This window comes from Triturus cristatus, chromosome 3_1 (assembly GCF_964204655.1).
Source record: "Triturus cristatus chromosome 3_1, aTriCri1.1, whole genome shotgun sequence".
In the NCBI taxonomy this organism is placed as follows: domain Eukaryota; kingdom Metazoa; phylum Chordata; class Amphibia; order Caudata; family Salamandridae; genus Triturus; species Triturus cristatus.
Genome location: NC_140583.1, coordinates 858,965,141 through 858,988,637, shown reverse-complemented (window position 1 = coordinate 858,988,637; position 23,497 = coordinate 858,965,141). Strand labels below are relative to the sequence as shown.

The window sequence follows — 23,497 nt, the reverse complement described above, 5'->3', positions numbered from 1 at the left end:
GATCCCACTGATCCTCCAAGCACTCCTGCAGTGGTCTCATGTGCAGCCGTGCGTGAGGAAGATACATGAGGCCAGCAGCGAAGACACCTTCCTCACTGTCGTCGATGGGGCGGTCATAAGAGCCTGAGCCTTCCGAAGGAGTGATAACCGTCTCTCCTCCGAAGGAGACACGCTTGCTGACAGCGTATTGATGGAGGCCCCCCAAGTACTCTATGAACTGGACCGGAGTTGGGACAGACTTGGACATGTTGACGTGCAACCCCAGCTTGTTCAAGAGAACGCACGTCTTCTGGAAGTGCGCTTGTGCTTCCGAGAAGGAGCCGGCCTTGATCAACCAATCTTCCAGGTACGGGTATACAAACACCTTGTCCCTCCGCAGGTGTGCAGCTACCACCGCCATGCACTTCGAGAAGGTCCTGGGCGCAGACTTTAGCCCAAATGGCAGTACTGTGTATTGATGATTGGCGCAGACTTGGAATCGCAGGAACTTCCTGTGCTTCTGTGCAATGGGCACATGGAAGTACGCATCCTGTAGGTCTATGGCACAGAGCCAGTCTCCCCGTTGCAGTTGAGGGTAAATCTGATGCAACGATAGCATGCGGAATTTCTCTCTGCGAATCCATTTGTTTGCTTGCTGCAAATCCCGAATGGGCCTGAACTCATTCTTGTCCTTCTTGCGAACCAGGAAGAACCGAGAGTACAGACCTCTTCCCCTTTGAGACAGAGGTACGTCTTCCACCGCCTTTTTCCTCAACAGGATGTCTGCCTCCGCCTGGAGCTCTTGCAGTTGATACTGTGAGCTTACCGGCGGAATCGCTGGAGGCGGGCTGATGAACCGAAGACTGTATCCATTGCAAACAATATTCAGCACCCACTTGTCCTGAGTAATTTTTCTCCACTCTGCCAGAAAAAATGTAATGCTTCCCTCCCACTGGAGTGGGTAACGGTTGCAGGGGAAGTAATCGCTCAGGGCCGAGACCCAGCCGGGCCCTTGGTCGCTGTAGCGGACTGCTGGCCTCCTCTACCCTTCTGGCGCTTCTGGAAGGGTTTCCGGAACTGCTGCTGCTGTTGCTGCTGCTGTCCCGAGGCCTGCCCACGCCCTCTGCCTGCAGCCCCGAACCGTCTCTGGAACGGGTGCTTTTTTCTCTCAGGCTTCTCTAACCCGACAGCTGTCAGGGTCTCTGCCTCAGTCTTCATGCGGGCCATTTCGTCGTCCGCATGCTTGCCGAACAGGGTCTCCCCCGAGAAAGGCAGGTTGGCCACTCTTTGTTGTGCCTCCGGTTTGAGTGAGGTAAGGCGAAGCCAAGCGTGACGCCGTTGGTTGATGCCATGACAATATCCATGTGCCGCTAACAGAGACACATCCGCCGCCGCGCTGATAATCTGATTCGACACCAGCATCCGCTCACGCAAAGTCTCTAGAAAGTCCTCCTTCTTGTCGCGAGGCAGCAGCTCCGCGTACTGCTGGAGAGACTCCCACAGGGCCCGGTCGTAGCGCCCCAACAGAGCCCCGGCACTTGCCGCCTTCATGGTGGTAGAAGCTGTCCCACAGACCTTTCTGCCCGCCGAGTCTAGCCAACGGCTATCCTTATGAGGCGGCACTGTCGAGGAAGGAGCGGTAGCATGCTGCTTCCTTGCCGCCGTCACAATGACTGAGTCCGGTTTCGGGTCCATCCTCAGAAAGGTCGGGTCCGATTCCGGCACCCGATACATCTTCAGGAGCCTAGAGGGGGCTGGTTTCGTCACCGCCGGAGTGAGGAACAACTCCGTAGTGGGCTCCAACAATCCCGGCACTAGTGGCAGCAGGGGGCGAGACAGGTGCTTCTTGTGCAGCGTCTTGAAGATCACGGACGCCGTAGGTGTTGGCACCGTCACCGTGATCCCTAGCTTGGTCGCACCCCTCAGTAGCACCTCCTGGAAGAAGACTAAATCGTCGACAGGCGAAACTCCCGTCCTTGGCGAGTCCGACAGAGTCGGCGAGTAGTCCCTGGCAGACTATTGGGTGCGGGATCTGGCGCTGCGCCTCCTGCGGCGTCGCCCAGATGTCGATGATGCCTGTCTACGACTCCGTACCTCCCTCTCCGTCCGGAGCGGGAGCGCGATCTGCTCGGCTTCGGCTGTTTCGGAGTTCTCTTCGGCGGCGGCGGATACCTAGGCAACGACAACGACCGTGGCGGGGCCACAGGTGGGCCCGACGGAGGAGGAGGCGGTGGTGGTGTAGGGGTCCGCGATGAAGGCTCCCTTGGCAAAGGAGGAAAGGGTGGCGACCGCGGCTTAGGAGGTGTATACACCACTGAGTACACCGAGCCCGGTGACTCCGTTCTCTTCCTTCGTGACCCCGAGGAACTCCTGGCGTCAGGACTCCTCTTGCGCTGCTTCTGTGTCGATGAACGCCTCCTCGACGGCAAACGCCTCCTCGACGGCAAACGCCTCCTCGACGGCAAACGCCTCCTCGACGGCAAACGCCTCCTCGACGGCAAACGCCTCCTCGACGGCAAACGCCTCCTCGACGGCAAACGCCTCCTCGACGGCAAACGCCTCCTCGACGGCAAACGCCGGGGACAGGTCCTCGACGTCGGGGATCCCCTCGACGGTGACAGTCTCCTCTTCGCCGACGGCGAACGGCGACCTCGCCTCGACGGCGAGCGCCTACGCCGGGACTGTTCGACGCCGATGACTCGACGGAGAAGTCGACGGCGTCGACGAAGATGCTGATGTCATCGACGGCGGGCTGCTCAGCTCCCTCGACGTCGGGCGTCAACGCCATTTCTCCCCAGAGCCCTGGGGAGACGGTGAGCAGACTGCAGCCATCCCCCTCGACGCCGTAGTCGACATCGACGGAGTCTGGGGACGTTTGCTGGGCTTCCTGCCCCTGGGGAGCCCAGGGGCCTCAGCATGGGCAGAATCAGCCCGTCCTGACCCACCTTGTGCCCTCAGCCTTCTGTCCTCGAGGCCTAGGAGCCTGATCTTCATCCTTTCCTTCAGGGTCGTGGCTGAGAAAGATTGGCAAATGTCACACTCCTCTGGGACATGGGACTGGGGAAGGCAGACGATGCACACCCTGTGTGGGTCCGACTTGGCCTTCTTTCTCTCGCACTCTGGGCATCTGTCAAACAAGCCAGGCATGTTGACCACACAGAGCACACACAAGAAGGAAGGCAACAAGGTACTTAATATAGCACTTGGAAAGTGAACGAATCCAAATAAACCCTTGAAAAGGGAGAGCTCAATGCTCCAGGGTCCTGCTAGCAGGAGCCGGAAAAAAGAACTGAAAGTAAAAGGGACCTGCTGTGCATTCTGGGATACTGGAAAAGTTCTGGAAAGTTTTCTTAAAGGCACAGTATCCTGTTCTGAGCGGCATAATGGCAGCCTATGGGGCTTGTCTGTCCATTCCTCCCTCTCTATCATTCCAGAGGCTTTTGCTGGTCGAGGCAGGTTTTTCTTTGTGGAAAAAGCTGGGCAGGCAGTGCGGTTTGTGGATGTTGGTGGAATTTTCTAGTTGAAGTACTGGACAGTGTAGCCTGTGGATATAGGCTGCATTATCTGTCTTTGAATTCTCTCTTAAGTGTAGATGCAGGTCTGCATCGCTTGACAACTTAAGAGATTATTTTTATTGCTCCGGGGTCCACGCACATGGGCGGGACTATTCACTAGATTATGACTATACACAGAGATCCCCTACTACAGAACCTCACCAGCTTGGAAGAACACAGAGCCCCAACAGGGGATATGTCATGGGGACAGGAAGGACAGCCCAGCCCCCACCAAGCAGAAGCAAGCAAACAAGGAAGGAGAAGGGAAGGCCCGGATACCACAAGGAGGAAGAAAAGAACCACCCGCAACATCCAAGGAGAAGAGGTGGAACGGAGGCAGAGCCCGCCTCAGGAGAACGAACACACACACACACACACACACACACACACACACACATACACACGGGAACAGACTAACAGGCATCAGTCCCAAGGCAGGGACAAGGCAGGAACGGCTCCGCAGCCAATAAGCGCATACGTGAGAAGGAAGACAGTTGCACAAAGCTCCAGCAAAGCAAGGGACAGGAGCACATGAGTACACACCGGGGCCCACGGAGGTGGACCATAACGGCCAGGCGTGCGCAGCAGGTCACTGGTAAATACTATGAAGTAGTGTGCCCAGAACAGCCCAGCGCCAGACGTAGACCGAGGCAAGGGAACCCCAGAACAAGCCCCAGAAAAGGACCGTCCCAAAGGTACAACCCGGCCCACGAAGAGAAGTGGGGCCGACCAGGAGATACAGAGGAGAAGAACCAGAACACAGGAGAACACTAGGAAACAAAACCTAGCTACCCTGGAACACAAGGCAGAGGACCAGGCCGAAACGTCGGAAAATAACGTGGAGACACCAAGACACAACATCGTAGACGGTACGACAAAAGTCAGGCTGTCGACCCAGCAGCTAAAGAGGGAAGGTACAACGCACAGAAGCAGACATCCCGCAGGAACAAGGGCAACGTACGACGGGCAATCCCTGCAGAAGAAGGGTAGAAGCACCATCAGATACTGAGCGGGACAGAACCCGGAGCAGCGCAAGCTGCGCCAAGGCAGAAGAGAAAAAGCAGGCATCAGTGGTCATGATAAATATTTTTGTTAATCCAGGTCTAGAACTTAAGCAAGCAAAATCTGAAATCTAAGTACAGCTGAAAAAACATATGGAGTTATAAACAGGAGTTGAATGAATAATAACTGGGAAATTTAATATGAATCTACTGGATGACAGTCCATGTGATGATGAACCTGATGCTCAAGACTCAATATTTAGCATATCTGAGTACGTATTCTCAAATCAAAAAACACAAAACAAAGCAAGAATGTTGTGACATTTTTACATAAAATAGGCATTTGCTGTTTAAATGGCAGATCTTTCAGAAACACCTGCCAACCCCACGAGAATAACAGAACACAGTGCAAAAACAATCGATCACACTTTTGTAAGTTCAGAAGCCCTCAAATACATGAAGAACTTTAAGAGGGGAAACGTTTGCTAGTGACCACCTTGTGCCAAGTATTTAACTGACCTTTGACAAAGCTCCACAATAGCGATCTAAATTTAGATGAATTTACATTCTTACAGAAACTAAAACAGATAAAGTGAGCAATTATATGTTCAAACATAAAAGAAGAATGGGGAAAGGACTTCCAAATAAAGAAATGGCTCAACAGCATGACTTCAGTATTCAACAAGGGTGTGGTAGCAATACATAAAGAAAGATTAGGGATTCATGTGTCTTTATGGAATGAGGAAATATTGAGCACAATCATAATAAATGGTTAAAGGCCTCTGGGAAAGGCTGATAAATGCAAATTTGTGGTTCTCGACCAAGCTGAAGAAAAGAGAATTAACAAGCTTTGGCAGACCAAGAAGGACTGTAATCTGTAGGTGAGAAAAATGAAATCTTACAAAGTTTGGAAAAAAGCCTACAAGATGCCTGTGAGACTAACCGACTACACAAAGAGAAAGAAGGTGTAAACATTGTCAATAAGTGAAGCCAAAGAGTTGAGAAATGTTTCGATGTTTATAAACTTAATAGACCTCACAAGCACAAATAAGATAGGAAATCAATCAATCAATCAAAGCATTTATATAGCGCACTACTCACCCAGAGGGTCTCAAGGCGCTGGGAGAGGGGGGTCCCGCTACTGCTCGAACAGCCAGGTCTTGAGTTGCTTCCTGAAGGCGAGGTGGTCCTGGGTCAGGCGGAGGTGGGTCGGTAGGGAGTTCCATGTCTTGGCGGCGAGGTAGGAGAAGGACCGTCCCCCTGTGGTGGCTTTTCGGATGCGGGGGACGGCGGCAAGGGCGTGGCCGGTCGATTGAAGCTGGCGTTTGGGAGCGTAGAAGTTGAGGCGGCTGTTGAGGTATCCTGGGCCTTGGTTGTGTAGGGCTTTGTGTGCGTGGGTGAGGAGTCGGAAGGCGATTCTCTTGTTGACCGGGAGCCAGTACAGGTCTCTCAGGTGTCCGGAGATGTGGCTGCGACGGGGGATGTCCAGGATGAGTCGTGCTGAGGCGTTCTGGATCCGCTGGAGTCTCTTCTGGAGTTTGGCGGTGGTTCCGGCGTAGAGGGAGTTGCCGTAGTCCAGACAGCTGGTGACGAGGGCCTGGGTGACCGTCTTCCTGGTCTCGGTGGGGATCCACCGGAAGATCTTACGTAGCATGCGCAGGATGTTGAAGCACGACGAGGAGACGGCGTTGACTTGTCTGGTCATGGAGAGGGAAGAGTCCAGGATGAAGCCCAGGTTGCGTGCGTGGTCTGTTGGTTTGGGTGCGCTGCCTAGGGTGGGGGGCCACCAGGAGTCGTCCCAGGCGGAGGGTGAGGATCCCAGGATGAGGACTTCAGTCTTGTCCGAGTTCAGTTTCAGGCGGCTGTTCTTCATCCATTCGGCTACCTCTTTCATCCCTTCGTGAAGGTTGGCTCTGGCGGTGGCGGTGTCGTTGGTGAGGGAGAGAATCAGCTGGGTGTCGTCGGCGTAGGAGATGATGTTGAGGTTGTGCTGGCGTGCGATGTCTGCGAGGGGGCTCATGTAGACGTTGAAGAGGGTTGGACTGAGCGAGGAGCCTTGAGGAACGCCGCAGATGACTTCGGTGGCTTCAGATCTGAACGGGGGGAGGCGGACTCTGTGTCCTTCCGGCGAGGAAGGAGATGATCCACTCCAGTGCCTTCTCCTGGATTCCGACGTTGCTGAGTCGCTGCACTAGTGTACGGTGGCAGACAGTGTCGAAGGCCGCGGAGAGGTCTAGGAGGATGAGGGCTGCTGTTTCTCCGTTGTCAAGCAGTGCTTGGATGTCATCGGTGGCTGCGATCAGGGCGGTCTCAGGGCTGTGGTTGGCCCGGAAGCCAGACTGCGAGAGGTCGAGGGAACCGTTCGTCTCGGAAGGCGGCCAGCTGCTTGTTGACGGTCTTCTCGATGACTTTTGCAGGAAACGGGAGCATCGAGATGGGGCGGTAGTTCTTGAGGTCGGTGGGGTTGGCTGATGGATTCTTTAGTAGAGCGCTGAGTTCGGCATGCTTCCAGCTCTCCGGGAAGGTAGCGGTGTCGAAGGAGGTGTTGATGATGTCCCACAGGTGGGGTGCGATGACAGCGTCGGCCTTGTTGAAGACGTGGTGAGGGCAGGGGTCGGTGGGAGATCCGGAGTGGATGGAGTTCATTGTGCGGACGGTGTCTTCGGTGCTGATCGGGGTCCAGGCGCGGAGGGTGGTGGTGGGGGGGCGGTGGTTCGGTCGTGGCGTGAGTCGGTTGAGTGGTGAAGCTGTTGTGTATGTCCGCGATCTTGTTGTTCCATGTAGCATAAGGGAGGAGCATACTATATAATTATGTTAGGAGTCAAAAGACAAGGTGGCAGATGAACATAGTATTAATAGTTCTAAGAAGGACATTTGTGCAACAGCCATGGCGTACTAGAACAGTTGTGTTTGTTACTATCAAAGATAATTAGAGCTGATGGGACTCCTGGACCAAACTGCCTTAGGGCAAACCGGTTAAAATGGTACACTACTTGTTCCCATATGGTTTCTTACATCTGTATCGCACTTCATTTTTCCTTGATTTCAATATGGAAAAGTCAAGATCATAATGTTGTACGCTTATTATGCAGAATTCTATCGGTTTCAGAGCCCTGCTCTCTATGCGCTATTTGACGAATACAATTTTTTAATAAAAAAAAAAGGTTCATACACTACTTAACAAGCTATCTTGGCCATATCGACTATATGATGTCAGCTATTTTACAGGGCTGAATCTGCCATATTGGCGGGGTGCCATCCTCTGTCCTCGCCACAGTATATTCCCGCCAATGTATGATAGCATTGTTGGATGTGGAGGACAAACAATTTGCTAGCCTAATTTTGAATGATTTAAAGATAAGAACGGAGGAACATGTACTGATTTCATGACATCAAACAGGCTTTAGAGAAGCTTATGTCATGACATAGTCAACACTTGCAAGGAAACGCCTAATGCCATCGACGTCAGTTCTCTTTGCCTGTTTTTTTTACCTAAACATGGCATTCAATGCATTCAACTTGAATATACTTTGAAGAAAATTAAATGGGTGGGGAGTAGACCCCAATTTGTTAAAGGCCATTTAGGCCTTATACACGAACACTTGGGTCAAAGTGAAATGGGGTAATGGCAAATCCCTGGTCAAAATCTATCTTTAATACCAGGTGCCTCGAACAAGGCTGCGTTTTATTACAAATGCTTTTATCCTTTATGTTACCGACATCACAACTAACTTGTATAATCTAAGAACATGGCCCTCCACCCAAAATAATTAGGGGTAGTATAACCCAGTTATTAATATATGCAGACAACAGGGTAATTTCCTATCAAACAAGTTTTGGTCTTCAAAATACATTGATATGTTTTGAAATGTACTGTGCCAAGAACCACTTAACCATAAACTAGGACAAATTAAACTTACTACACTTTGGGAGCTGGAAAATCTAAATGAGTGGATGGTTTATAAATAACCAAACAAGTGTGCCGGCAAACATATAAATTACTGGGCCTCTGTCATTAACGATCATTTACAAAGCAAAGCGAAGAGCTGGAAGCTAAAGCAAGCAAACTTGCACATGCATTGTTAAAACTTTCTAACACTCTTTCTGGCCTTTCTTGAAACTACTGCTTGATGTGATTAAAGCCAAATTCATGCCATCTCTATGATACATTGTGAAATTTTTCCTGTATCTCTAATCAGAGGAATAGAATTATTGCATTGCAACCTGCTAAACACTTCAATTCGGTTGGATGCCTACACCACTGAGTGACATTTCTTTCCATTTAATTGCAACATCATGCTGGATGGGCTGCATTAAGACTGAACTAATCCCAATTTCACAAAACCTTCAGTAATTAAGCTGTGACCAATGTTTACCATAAAGCTAACCCCTCACAAATTTGCTTTGCCTATCTTAAGCTAAAAACCCCAGGCAAAAAAAGTAGTCAAAAGTAGCCACTTTTATCTCAGGTTCCTGAGAACCTCCTGCCCTTCCTTGAGGAAAAGCAGCAATTAAAACAAGTAACACCAAACAACTAATTCGGACTATGTAAAATTCTAAAATGTGGGACTTCTGAAGAAGCGTACGAAAGCACGTTTTACACACTATTATGTTAACAACTTTTTTTAGCAAACACCTTTCCCTTCAATCATCAAAGTGACTGTTTTTGAACCACTACATTATGGTGAACACAAACAAGGGCAGGCATTTGACTGGTATTACCGTCCATCTCTTTGAGCTGCTCCACCATCAGTTATAGTTTTCACAAATATCCCCAGCTTCTCCAATCCTTGATCTGCACCAACACCCATTCCAATGATACTTATTCCAAGGCCACAGTCTCCTAGAAAAATCAAATTGATGTGACTTACTGTACAACTGGTTTTAACAAATAACATAAATCTAGGCTTTAAACAGAGACATCTTTTTTAACCCGGGCTTACAATGCTTTATTTGTATATTTTATTACATTGTTAATGTTAATCAGCATTTCTTCTCCGCTCCGAATACTTATTTACCCATCCTATCATTGAGGGGGTGTTCCTCCGTGGGCAGAACATTTTCTTTACTTTTCCCTTTTCCATTTTATTTTATAAAAAAGAAAAATTATTTACAGGTGGTGATAGAGAGATCCTTACGTTTAAAGTTTTATGCCATTAATAGTGCATACGATTCGATTCAAAAAGGTTATTCGGCTATTAAAATAAACAGCCATAAAAGTACACATAATGCAGTACATTTAAAATGTTTACACATTTTTAAATACCAATTAGTTAAAAGAGTTCATTACTAGTTTATAGCACAATGCTTTTCCTTGCATTAATCAATTTCAGAATATACACCACAGCATTATAGCATGTTGGTGGATCCTCTAGAGTAACTAGAAATTTCATTGCAATTTTGTGGGACCTGATATTATGGGTAACAAACAAGGGCTTATGATAGACACATCTAAGATTACAATAAAATGTACAGAATAATAGAAAGCGCAGCGTGCTTTGTTTGCTCTTACTGTCAAACGGACATGGAATTGAATCTGGGGGACATGATTTAATTTAAGGAAATGCGACAAAATAGTGTGCAATACCACTTCTCAGTCTCAGTAAAACGCAAGATGATGTGCATAAGTCAGTTTGGCAAATAGCTATTTACTCCCTCTTCAGACAAAGGATTTGTATAAAACCACAGTCTTTGTTTAGATTCGATTTTACTCTGATATTCTGTTTTTGTAGCAAGAAGGAATCTTTGATCTCTTTCTTTATAATGGTCAATATTTTTCCAGGATCCAACCATACAGACATTAAACAAATTCCTAAATGTAGCATTGATGTAAAACAGCCAAGGAATTTTCAGAGGGCCATCCAAATTTAAACAGTCTAAAATAATGAACCTAGTAAAAACCGTCTCTTCCCGTCTCCATATTGATGCCCATAATAACAGTGGCCCTGCCATCAAGGTTTCCCCCAAAAATTCCAACCCCACCTCGTGATGTACGAAGGTATTTAATACAGAGGAGAGTAAAAACAATAGGCGTTTTAAAAAGCTTTTTTCTTCCATTTCCAGGGCCATACTATTGATGCAGCCCCAAAGACCCGCCCCATATATGGCAGTATTTACTCCTTTAGCTTTATAAACAGTTACCATCTCCTTGATAGGTCGATTAACTAATTTAGCAGGAAATTTAAAAATCCCTTGGTTAACCTTACTTATTTTAACTCTTCTATTTGCAATGTGTTGGGTCCATAAACCATTTCCTGTGAATAGGATACCAAAGTAGCAGAAGGAGTTTACTGTATATTTTTGGGTTCTATCAATAAAGAAGGTTTTACAGGATTTCTGTTTGGCCCCACAGATCATGGTGAATGTTTTCAGTTTATTAATTACCATCCTCTTTGTTTCATGAAATCCGAAAAACCATCCATCAATCTTTGGAGACCTACTGGGGTCCGTGCCAATAGTACTGCGTAGTCCGCATATAACAGTATGGGTATCGGATGACCGTCCACCCTCGGAGCATCAGCCTGCATTTCTTTTAAGTTATTATCGACCTCATTAATGGGGCAGGAGACTTGCAGAAAGAACCGGCGAGCGTGAGTAAGGCAGTGAGGCCTAACTGCTTGGTGCAAGGCTGCACTGGCGGACTCCTTTAGGCCCGAGGCCAACTGGCGGAATGGGTGCCAGAGGAAGCGATCAAGGCGTGGGGTAGACTGGAGCGTGCCCCTTACTAGACTGGCACACAGAGGCACGTTTAATCCCGGGGCGACCGGGAGCGCCGCTGGCAGCAGCCACAGCTAGAAGATATAGGCCCTCCCTCGCAGCGGCCAGCCGCGCTTGAAGAACTAACCGAGGGGGACGAGAGACTGGCCCGAAGCATATAGGCCGCTCCACATGCAGCGCGTAGGGCAATCAGCCCACGGCTGCCCTGAAGCACGTTAACACAGATAAGGATCAGGCCTTAGCTGCGGCGTTCATACGAATCCAGTAGAGGGTTTTGGAGACCACATTCCTGGTAGCAAGCCCCAGCGCATTAGAGCCTCATGACGAGGCAGCACCGGACCAGCGAAGAAGGAAGCCTCTGTTCAGCGAAACTGCTCATACATTGGATCTCAGGGGTGGCTGCAGCCACTGGTGAAGTCGTAATTTAAGAACCTGCAAAAGTGGGTCAGAAGCATCTGGTCTCTTCCTGAAGAACCCTAGGAAGAACGGATGGGGTGACAACCGAGACGGTCCTAGGGCACCGCCAGGGTTTCATCATTGCCTAGTAAGGGAAGGAGCATCCCCTGGACTGAGTGGGCACCATGGCGGCAGCCCGCGCAAAGAAAGATAGAACCCGGAAAGAGATGCTCCTGAAACAGCCTGGGGCCTTCAGCTCAATAAGCACCGCGCCTGTAGATGAGAGACCGGCGGAGGCTCTGGAGGGGGGCCACAGCCTGGTCACTAAGCCTTTATCATGGAACTGTTCTCTGCAATCAAGGAAGACATCCAAGACCTGAAGGGTCAACTTTCCGCTGACCTAAAAGAGGTCAGGTGCGACAGAGTAGGTGGGAGAATGAGGGGCCACCCTGGAAGCCGGGAGGAGGAGCTTCACCAAATGCAACAAGATCTGATCCACCTGCAGGCACACACCGAAGATCGAGAATCGCTCTGAGAAAGAACGTACGGATCCGAGGTGTGCCTTGGCGAGCGGAATGAGACGATCTCTGGTCTTACGTCTTGGCCCTCTTTCAACATGTGCTGGGCGATGAGGACGCTAAAGTCATACAAATGGACCGGGTCCATAGGGTGAGCCTGCCTAGACGGGATAAAGCTCCACCACCAGACATTCTAGCTTGTGTCCATGATTTTCAGCTCAAAGAACAGTTAATACGCAAAGCCCAGGAATCTCAACCTGTCCACTTTCGGGGTCATACCCCTGCACTCTTCCAAGACCTGGCAGCGTCTACTTTGCTCAAGAGGCAAGAGTTCAGGGTGGCCATCTCACACCTTCATAAAACAGGGATTCTGTACTCATGGGGCCATCCCTTCCGCATCATCTTTAAGCACCAAGGGAAACTGAGGCAGATTCGCTCTCTCGTCGAGGCGCTCTAAGTGCTGGGCTTGGAGAGCCCGGCAGCAGCGGAGCAGAAGGAGGGACCTAGAGTGCGCACTGCCTGGAGATCCTCACGCTGGCAGTTGGTCAGTAGACCTGCATCCACACTAAAGCCGGACCCAGAGACAATGGACAAAGAACGAAAGGTGGTGCTCACTTACCTGTCGCAGCCCCTGGAGCACCCGATCTCCCCCTGATTTAGATAATCCGTCTGTTCTGGAATGGGCATCTTGGAGAGATGCTGGGGGGAGGGGGCGGAGGGGCACGTGAGGACGTTTGACCCCTGCTAGCATAACGTTATCTTGCTGCACAATGCAGACCAGGTACTCCATCACACAACTCGTCGCCAGAGTCATGACCCCCCTGAGTTTTCCTCCACAGACTAACTTTGGTCTATTGTTGTTTTCAGGGGTTGGGTTACACAAGGGTTTTTCATTTTCTTTGAATGTTGTAGTTTTTCTTTTTTGGGGTTTCCGCACCAGTCGATACTCAGCTGATTTCTCCTCACCGGTCCACAGCTGCTCTCAGAGTACTAAAGGGCCGGACAGTATGATTAGTGTGCTTCAGGGCATAGCCTCCCCAACTGCCCTCTATGGGGAAGAGTCTTAAGATCGTTCGCCTTAATGTGCGGGGATTAAATAACCTGGTGAAGAGAACGGCCATCATTTCTTTGCTGGAAAATTCGGAGGGAGATATTTGTCTTCTTCAGGAGACTCACCTCCTTTCTAGAGACACTGCACGCATGCGCTCTAGACGCTTCCAACAACTATTTTGGTCCTCAGGCCAGTCCAAGAAAAATGGGGTGGCGCTATTAATCAGAGCACACTTCCCTGGCAAAGTGATAGCTACTTCTGCAGAAATAAAGGGGCGTCTGCTGGCGATTCGGATACAATGGGGGGGTAAATGCATTATATTATCTTCTCTTTATGCACACAGCAAGAGTCGTTTATCATCAAAGCTCTAACAGAGGTAATCACATCACAAGCCACAGCGATACTGATTGGAGGGGACTTCAACTTGGTGATGGACGCAGACTTAGATGGATCAGGACAGAGGTCGACGCAGGCTGGAGCATTCTCCTCCCGGGTATTAGATTGGCTGGCAGACAACGGATTACAGGACATATGGCATGCTTATCACCCCGGGGTGAGGGATTACACCTATTATTCTGCAGCCCACAAATCGTATGCGCAAATTTACCACTTTCTTGCTTCCACCTCCTTAGCTCGCCGGTTAATAGGCGCTATCATTGAGCCCCGAGCTTTATCTGACCAAGCAACCCCCCTGGGGTTGGCGCTTGTGGGAGGGTCTCCTGCATTCTCCAGAGAGCGAATGGTATTAAGCAAAAATTATTTGAATATCTGCAGATTAATGATGTGGGGTCCGCAGGATCACTAGCGGTCTGTGAAGCCCCAAAAATGGTAATACACGGCAAATTTATCTCAATCTCTGCGGCAGAGAACATGGCTAGGAAAGAGAAGCGACGAGAACTAGAAAAGGGGGTAGCGGAGATGGAAGTCATCCATAGAAGAACAGGGGCACCAAGGGTATGGAGGGAGCTAGAGAAACATTGGCGCCTTTTGAAGCGCCTGGATCTTGATAAAGCGGAGCATGCACTTCTTCGACTCCGCCATAAATGTCATCTTAGTAGCGACAAATGTGGCAAGCTCCTAGCTCAGCGACTGAGGGCTAAAACACAGGCGTTGATGACCCAGGCGATCAAAGAGCCAGAAGGGAAGGAGATTAGCGCCGATGCGCAAATAGTGGAGGCCTTCAGATTGTTTCACCACACTCTATGCTGGGGAAGATCCTCCAGTACTAGACCCTCTCCTTTACTTAGAGAACTGTGCGATCTCTCCTCTGCCAAAAAGCTACACTGGAGCAGCTGGACTCATTCGCATCGAGGAGGTCATTCAGCCCTGTTCTATAAATCCTTCTGCCAGGAGCTAGAGCCCTTTTTACCCAAATTATTTAATTCCTTCTTGGAGACAGGGGCGGTGATGGACTCCGTGTCGGAGGCAGCTATCTCTGTAATTCTGAAGCCCTCCAAAAGACCCCAAGGAATGTGGGTCCTACAGGCCCATTTCTTTATTAAACATCGATGCGTAAACTCTTCGCAAGCACCCTAGCAGCGCGTCTAAATCCCTTCATGGCAGACTTAATCCACCCGACCAGGCGGGTTTTATTCTCACCAGGGGGAATGGGGGTGACAATATGAAACTCCTCTTTCACCTCATGGATAGCGTGCAGAGATCACGCAGGCTTGCATTCTTTTAATCAATCGACGCCGAAAAGACATTCAACAGAGTAAGCTGGACTTACCTGTTTGATACCCTGCAAAGTTTGCGGTTTGGGGAGAACTACATCAAATGGATTAAATGCATCTATAAAGACCCTAGGGTTTTCGTGAGAGTCAATAGGACTAGGTCAGCTACTTTCCCGATCTCACGGGTGACACGGCACGGTTGCCCTCTGTCCCCCCTTTTATTTGCCCTTCATATGGAGCAGATGGCTCAACGCTTGAGGGCCAACCCACAAACTGATGGCCTGAAATTCGGTGCCGATATGCACAAGGTCAGCTGGTTCGCTGATGACGGGATTCTCTCCCTCACCAATCCTCAAACCACCCTGCCTGCTCTTCTCACAGAATTAAAGTCAATTTGACCAAATCGCATATCCTAAACTGGTCGATCCCCTCAAGAGATGGCAGACGGCCTACAGCACCAATACCCGTTCCAATGGACCCAGCAAGACAGATTACTTAGGCATTCGACTCGCGCCAACCATTACATGTACTGTGGCACTAAACTATGCATCCTTGCCTGAGCACACAGCTAAGGCGTTGGACACTTGGGCGCACCTACGAATGGTTTGGGAGAATCGGGGCCATCAAAATGACAGTTCCTCCCCGCATTGTTTACCTATTTTAAAGATCCTTATGGCCATGCCACCGAAGGTGCTAGCCCAACTACAGTCCCTAATCAACAAATTTGTGTTGGGGGCGGGGGGTGGGGAGAAACCTTGCATCTCGCTATCCCAAATGGTCCTCCTGAAAAAAGAGGGGGGGGGGGGGGGGGAGTTGGGCTTCCTTTCATTAAAAGGTACTATCAAGCATCGTGCCTTCGAAACATTGTGGAGTGGAACAGACCACTGTCTGGTAAGCATTGGAACTTCATGGACAAGGCGGAGGCTGGAATCAATATCTGGCGGGAGAATTGGTTGCCTCGCAAACATAGGGCCTGGGGGCTTTACTCTTCACCAGTTACCTCCCTAACATTAAGGACACATGGGATTCGGTGGCTGCCAAAAATGGCTGGTCCACTTTTCCCTCACCGATGATAGTGGACAACTCGGACTTCCTACCGGGTCAAGCCTCAACAGTGTTCCAACGATGGAGAGAAGAAGGATGCAAGAGACTCTGATCTCTTTTAGACACTGAAGGGCTAGCTCCGTTCGACCAGCTAAAGCGGGACTATGGTCTCTTAGAGACCAATGAGTTTGCATACCGCTAGGTGTATCATTGGGTTACAGCGTCCTCAAACTATAGCAGGGTGTCCCGACCTCTCACAACATTCAAGAAATGGCTAGTATATAAAAAAGATGACCGACAGCTTATCTCCAAACTTTACTCTAAGCTCACTGCAAAGCAGGCAGGGCAACGCACTAGGGCTCAAATTCATTGGAGAGGCCACTAACTGCCAAAGAATGGGATAACATTCTCTACAGCACGCACCACACAGCACACAACACTGCAGGGGCAGAATCCGCTTTAAGGTTTTTTTCTTACTGGTACTATACGCCAGCGCGAATCCATAGCTGGGATAAAGGCAAATCTGAGCTATGCTGGAGGGGTTGTGGGATACCAGGAACTTAAGTGCATTTGTTATGGCACTGTCCCGAACTGCAGTGCAATTGGACGGAGGTCCTTAATAACATGGACGAGGCTTTTGACACTTCTATACCCAGACTTCCAGAATATACCATTCTAGGGTTGTCGCATCCCCATACTTATATTCTACGTTACTTGAAAGGTAGACAAATCAAACTAGCCTTATTAGCAGCGAGACAAGTCACTCTGGCCCAGTGGGGAATAGCCACTGTCCCAGAATTTAATGCATGGCTACATTGACTCCGGCAAATCCTCGCTATGGAACGATTGTCCCTAGTAGTAGATCAGAAAGGGGAGGTTTATGGTGAACTATGGGTTCCTTTTCTACATCTGCTATCCAAAGAACTAAGATCGTGTGCCCTAAATACCTACAAATTCTTACTCTACTGCCACAGGGCACCTCACAAACCACTATATCAGCTAATTGAGGACGTCTATCGCAAATTCCTTGAGACCAGGTGCGGGGGGGGGGGGGGGGGATTGAACGGGGAGGACAGACTGGTGCGGAAACTGGGTGGGGGAGGGTGAGGGCAGTTTTTAGTCTGGGTGTGTTCTTTCATTTGTATTTTTGATCGTAAAATTAAGGAGTCATTGTCTACTACGCATTGGCATGCCTACTCTAACGCTGCCGGCCTCCGGGCATACAGTTGTGTAACTTGACCAGATGTACGCTCTGCCAGCTGTGGATGTAGGCAAGAAGCTGAGTTCTTTTGCTGCGACTCTTTAAAATAAAAAAAAAAGATTGGTTCACGCCCTGCCATAGCAAACTTGGTTTGAATTTTGAAAGAGAGCAGGGAAACCTGCTCTTTCTTTCAAAATTAAAACCAAATTGGTTTTCCACACGGGGAGCTGCATGTTAGCAGCTCCCCATGTGGAAAAGCAATGCCGGCTCCCGCAGGAGGCGGGGAGCCGGCGGAACTGTGGGGGGATTGGGGAACCCCCCCACAGAGAGGGCCAGCCCCGGCGGATAGGGTCCCCGGGGCTATTAGTGGCCCGGGGGGGGGGCAAAAAAAAAGTAAATTAGAAAGGCAGGCCCCGGGGGTTGGGGTCCCAGGGGCCTTTAGTGGCCAGAGGAGGGGGGGGAGGGGGGGGGGGCAATGCAGCCCCCCCGCAATTTTTTTTCTTTTTTTAAAAGGCCATGCCCTGAGGGATGGGGTCTCCAGGGTCAAAAAATAAGAAAATGCAGCCCCCTTTAAAAAAAAAAAAAAATACCGGCATTGCGCCGGAGGCCACGCCCCCTCCTTTCAGCACTCTGCACACGCACTCCTAGTGCGTTTGCGTATGGGGAACAAATTCCCCTTGAATACTGGGGGTCCCTGGGGGCCAAATAGTCCAACAGGAACCTCCAGTATGCGACAGGGGGCTGCGTTGCAGAGGTGTTCTGAGGCCACGCCCCTTTTTACACCTCTCTGCAACGCAGCTCTGTGGCGCTTAATGGAGGTAGTTGGTGAGGTAGTTGCACCCCAGGGACCCTCAGGATTCAAGGGGGGGTAATCCCCCAACTTAAAACGCGCGGCGGGGCGCATTTGCACAGTGGTGAAGGGAGGGGGCGGGGCTTGAGGTGATGTATGCAAACACGCCCTGTGGCGCGTTTTAAGTTCAGGAATTGATTCCTCTTTAATCTGGAGGGTCCCTGGGGGCAAACTAGCGTATCAGGTACCTCCAGTAAGTGCCACGGAGCTGCTTTGCAGAGTATTGTAAAAAGGGGTGTGGCCTCTGAACACCTCTCTGGCACATACTGGAGGTACTTGGTGGGCTAATTGGCCCCCAGGGACCCTCAGGATTGAGGAATTAATTCCCCAACTTAAACCGCGCCACAGGGTGTGTTTGCAGACATGTCACTTCAGGCCACGCCTCCTTCCTTCACCACTGTGCAAACGTGTCCGTGGTGCATTTTAAATTGGGGGATTAACTCTTAATACTGAGGGTCCCTGAGAGCCAACTAGCCCAACAGGTATCTCCAGTGGGCGCCAGGGAGCTGCGTTGCAGACAGGTGTTCAGAGGCCACGCCCCTTTTGACACCTCTCTGGAACGCAGCTCTGTGGCGCTTACTGGAGGTACCTAGTGGGGTAGTTTGACCCTAGGGACCCTTAGGATTCAAGGGGACTTAATCTCTCAACTTAGAACAGCCACAGGGCTTACACAGTGGTAAAGGGAGGGGACGGGGCCTGAGGTGACGTGTGCAAACACGCCCTGTGGCGCATTTTAAGTTGGGGAAATAATTCCCCTTCAATCCTGAGGGCCCATGGGGGCCAACTAGTACACCAGGTGCTTCCAGTAAGCAGCACTGTGCTGCGTTGCAGAGAGGTGGTCCAGGTCGTGCTCATTTTCTCTGCAAGGCAGCTCCGTGGTGCTAACTAGAGATACCTGATGGGCTAGTTGTACCGAAGGGACACTCAGGATTTAAGGGGACTTTATTTATCCCCAAATTAAAACAGCCATAGAGCGTGTTTGCACACGTCAGCTCAGCCCCCCCCCCCCCTTCACCAGTGTGCAAACACGTTTTAAGAGGTAGTTTTAATCCCCCTGCCCTATTATATACTAGGGGCTTACAACGCATAGTGTTCCCTAGTGTATGTAGGTGTTTTAACTGTATTCCAAGTGTCTTTTAGCATAGCGCTGGCTCTAGGACTGGTTAGTCAGAGTCAGTTTCCACCAGTACCCATCTGAAAAAGTGGAGGGTACAGGATGATTTTGCAACAAAGCCTCTTTCTCCTCTTCTGTTTGTTCTTTCTGCACGTCTTTCTTCTTCCAGCACTTTTCTTTGCCTTTGAGGACTTCTGTAGCTTCTTTCTGCATATCTTTTTCTTCTCTGTGTGTTTTTTCTTCTTTCTTCACATGTCCTATCTCTGTAGGCATAGTTAGAAATTAGCATTTAAAAAAACCTTTGAAATGACCATGTCATGAGTGATGTAATATGTGACGTCATCAGCAGTGTATTGCAGGGGCACGAGTTATAGTTAGCTGAACTAACTATAACAGGGGAATTTCTATGGTTTTGTATGAGTGAAATGTCCAGCTAACTATAACACCCCTGAAACCTATGTTTTTTTCTGTGAATTAAGGTTTTTTAAATGCTAATTCCTAACTATAACGTGCCTGAAACCTATGGTTTTTTAAGTGAAAATATATATATAAACATATATATATATATATATATATTACCTACTGGCGGTCGCCAGTAGGTAGTTATAGTTAGGACCCCTTTTCCATAGGAAATCCGCAACATTCTATTTTGAATAACTTTGGCGCCGGTCGATGAATCCTCGCGAATTTCTCAAAATAGGTGGGGCGCTACGCTCCGCTCCTACCCTGAAAGTCTCGGGGGGATTCGTCAAGCGGGGGCTGAGATAAAAGGGGGGTCCCAAAACGCGTTTTTCCCATGCATTTTTCCATAGGACCTTTAGAACGAGCTACAGCCCGAACGGCTGAACAGAATTACTAGAAATTTGGCAGAGAGGTAGTCCCTAGGTCAAGGAAGTGCCTTTTGTAGGTTTGGTGTAAATCTGTTCAGTAGATTCTGAGAAAATAGCCTTTAAATCAATATATATATCTGAGCCCGCTTACGGTACGCTTACCGTACGCTTACCGTAAGCGTACGGTGGCGTGCGCGAGCGCGATTCTGATTGGCTCTTAGATCTTAGTAAACATTCGAATCAGCCGAAACCAGGAAGCGGCGGCCGCCATTTTGTCTCTCGCACTGAGTGTTGTTTATCAAACAAGATGGCCAAAAACATGTTACGGGGCTGTTTTGACAACTCCCTCCCACATAGTCATGTTGAGGGAGTCCCCAAACATCCCCCAAGAGCAAAAACGGTTTTATTTTTTTTTCGGCAATTTCGCCGAGTACGCTTACCGTAAGCGTACGGTAAAAAAAAAAACAAAAAAAAAAAAAAACACTATCCACACTTACCCCACCCCCTGTGCTTTTGGTGGCCGTAGGCCACCAAATGTACAGGGATTATTAATAGGTAAAAAAACTAAATTTTGGCAACATGAAATTATAAAATCGAAATAAAAAAAACACTATCCACATTGACCCCACCCCCTGTGCTTTTGGTGGCCGAAGGCCACCAAATGTACAGGGCTTATTAAAGTTGATAAAAACCGTGCACGGAACGAACTGCGTTAAGTGGGCGCGCACGCCTCGAATGGTGTAAAGTAACTTAGCATTTAAAAAACCGTACAAATTCACTGAAAAAACCATAGGTTTCACACATGTTATAGTTAGCGGAAATTTTACTGATAAAAAACCAATGAAATTCCCCCGTTATAGTTAGTGCAGGCAACTATAACTCACGCGACCGCAATCCTCTGCTGATGCTAATACTGTATTTAGACACTTATTTGCCCATGTCTTCTTCCATAAATTTTTAGCTATACATATATTACAAATATTTTTTTTTCATAAAGACACATATGTCATCAGCAGAAGATTGCGGTCGCGTGAGTTATAGTTGCCTGCACTAACTATAACGGGGGAATTTCATTGGTTTTTTATCAGTAAAATTTCCGCTAACTATAACATGTGTGAAACCTATGGTTTTTTCAGTGAATTTCCAAGGTTTTTTAAATGCTAATTCCTAACTATAACGTGTGTGAAACCTATGGTTTTTTCAGTGAATTTGTACGGTTTTTTAAATGCTAAGTTACTTTACGCCATTCGTGGCGTGCGCGCCCACTTAACGCAGTTCGTCTTGTGCGCGCACGGTGCGCTTCGCGCTCCGTGCGCGCACAGTGAGCACGCGGTGCGCTTCGCGCACCGCACGCCCACTTTACGCAGTTAGTGCCGTGCACGCACGGTGGGCACGCGGTGCGCGTAGCTTACGCTAGATGGGCCATGTACGCATGATGCGCTTCGCGCACCGTGCGCACATGGAGGACATATGATGCGCTTCGTTGTGAAAGGTAATATTTTAATTTTTCACAGCTGTGATATGCCATGCTCAAATGGTGCCCTTCGGGCACCATTTGCACATGGGGTGGGGAGAGTATGGATAAATTGTTTTTTTTTTTTTTTTAACTTTTTACCGTACGCGTACGGTAAGCGTAATCGGCGAAATTATCGAAAAAATTAAAATTCAGTTTTTGGCCTTGGAGGATCTTTGGGGACTCCCCCAACATGGCTAGGTGCTTAGGAGCTGTCTAAACAGCCCCTTTACATGTTTTTGTCCTTTGTTTTTTAATCCCCACTCAGAGTGCGAGAGAGAAAATGGCGGCTGCCGCTTCCTGGTTTCGACCGATTCGAATGTTTACTAAGATCTAACAGCCAATCAGAATCGCGCTCGCGCAAGTCACGGTACGCGTACGGTAAGCGCACCGTAAGCGCACCGTAAGCTGGCTCAGATATATATATTGATTTAAAGGCTATTTTCTCAGAATCTACTGAACAGATTTACACCAAACCTACAAAAGGCACTTCCTTGACCTGAGGACTACCTCTCTGCCAAATTTCATTTAACTCTGTTCAGCCGTTCGGGCTGTAGCCCTGTCTAAAGGTCCTATGGAAAAATGCATGGGAAAAACGCGTTTTGGGACGCCCCTTTTATCTCAGCCCCCGCTTGACGAATCCCCCCGAGACTTTCAGGGTAGGAGCGGAGCGCAGCGCCCCACCTATTTTGAAAATTTGGCGAGGATTCGTCGACCGGCGCCAAAGTTATTCAAAATAGAATGTTGCGGATTTCCTATGGTAAGAGGGTCCTAACTATAACTACCTACTGGCGACCGCCAGTAGGGGATATATAGATATAGATATAGATATAGATATAGATATAGATATAGATATAGATATATATGTCTGTCCAAAACTGCTGTGCTTAGCGGCTCACCAGTCCCACGATGTTGGTGCCGATTCAGCGGTTACAGCAACCGAAATATATACCAAGGATAGCTTCAAGCGCCCTTCCACCGAAGGTGATAAAGCAGAGGAACGGCACACCAGGAGAATGTACAAAGTTTTATTGTACACAAAAAGCAAGACGATGCGTTGCGGCGTTAAGCCTTTTTCGAGTGAAATAGAATTGGCAAATTCCTATATCAAAGGTTATATTAGACTGTGAAGAGGTGCATCAGATTTTCACGTGGATGAGGTCATCAGTGATGTCATCAGTGATGTCACTGACCATGCCATGAATGATGTAATATGTGATGTCATGAGCAGTGCATTGCGGAGGCGCGAGTTATAGTTAGCTGAACTAACTAGAACGGTGGAATTTCTCTGGTTTTGTAAGTGAAATGTCCAGCTAACTATAATGCCCCTGCAACCTATGGTTTTTTCAGTGAATGTCAATGGTTTTTTAAATGCTGATTTCTAACTATAACGTCTTTAAAACCCTATGTTTTTTTCAGTGAATATATACATATCGGCTCGTAGAGGGAGAGCTACGCAGCGTACTGGCTCGCAAGGGACAGCTGTGGTCTGGCTCGCAGAGAGAGCGCGACGGGCCTGCTAGCAGAGACACAGCTACGAGCTAACTGGCTGGCTCGCAGAGGTAGAGCTGCTGGCCCGAGCTGCGAGCCGATGGGCTGACTCACAGAGGAAGAGCAACGGGCGAACGGGCCTGCTAGCAGAGACACAGCTACGAGCTAACGGGCTGGCTCACAGAGGTAGAGCTGTGGGCCCGATGGCTCGCTGGCGCAGAGCTGCGAACCGATGGACTGGTTTCTAAAGGCATAGCCGCAATTGGTGCTGACCATGATATAACACAGATACATCATCCTGTACAATATCAACAACAGACAAAACAATGTTGTGTAATGGCAGTTATTTTTTCGTGAAGAATGAAAAATGCTGCAGCATCTTAAAAGATATTCTGTACATTGTGACTGTGTCACAACGTGTAGTTTGCTGTAAAAACATGCTGTTTCCTCCCTCATAGGAGAGTTTCGATACCTCGATTTGGCCTTCCATTCCGACCTTGATGGCAGAGTTCGACAAGCTGAGACGAATAAGAGCCTTATTGTCCCAGAAAGAAGTTTCTCTCAC

At 48.9% G+C, this 23,497-nt stretch overlaps 1 protein-coding gene across 4 annotated transcripts in view; it reads right to left on the bottom strand.

The window, feature by feature from the left end:
* LOC146861186 (neurabin-1-like) overlaps positions 1–23,497 on the bottom strand; it is a 611,401-nt gene that overhangs the window by 371,208 nt on the left and 216,696 nt on the right. For all 4 annotated transcript variants that reach the window (XM_085645289.1, XM_085645286.1, XM_085645285.1 and 1 more), the window contains exon 3: positions 9,257–9,377. In XM_085645289.1, the coding sequence (XP_085501415.1) occupies positions 9,257–9,377 (121 nt within the window). The remainder of the gene's footprint in view (positions 1–9,256; positions 9,378–23,497) is intronic.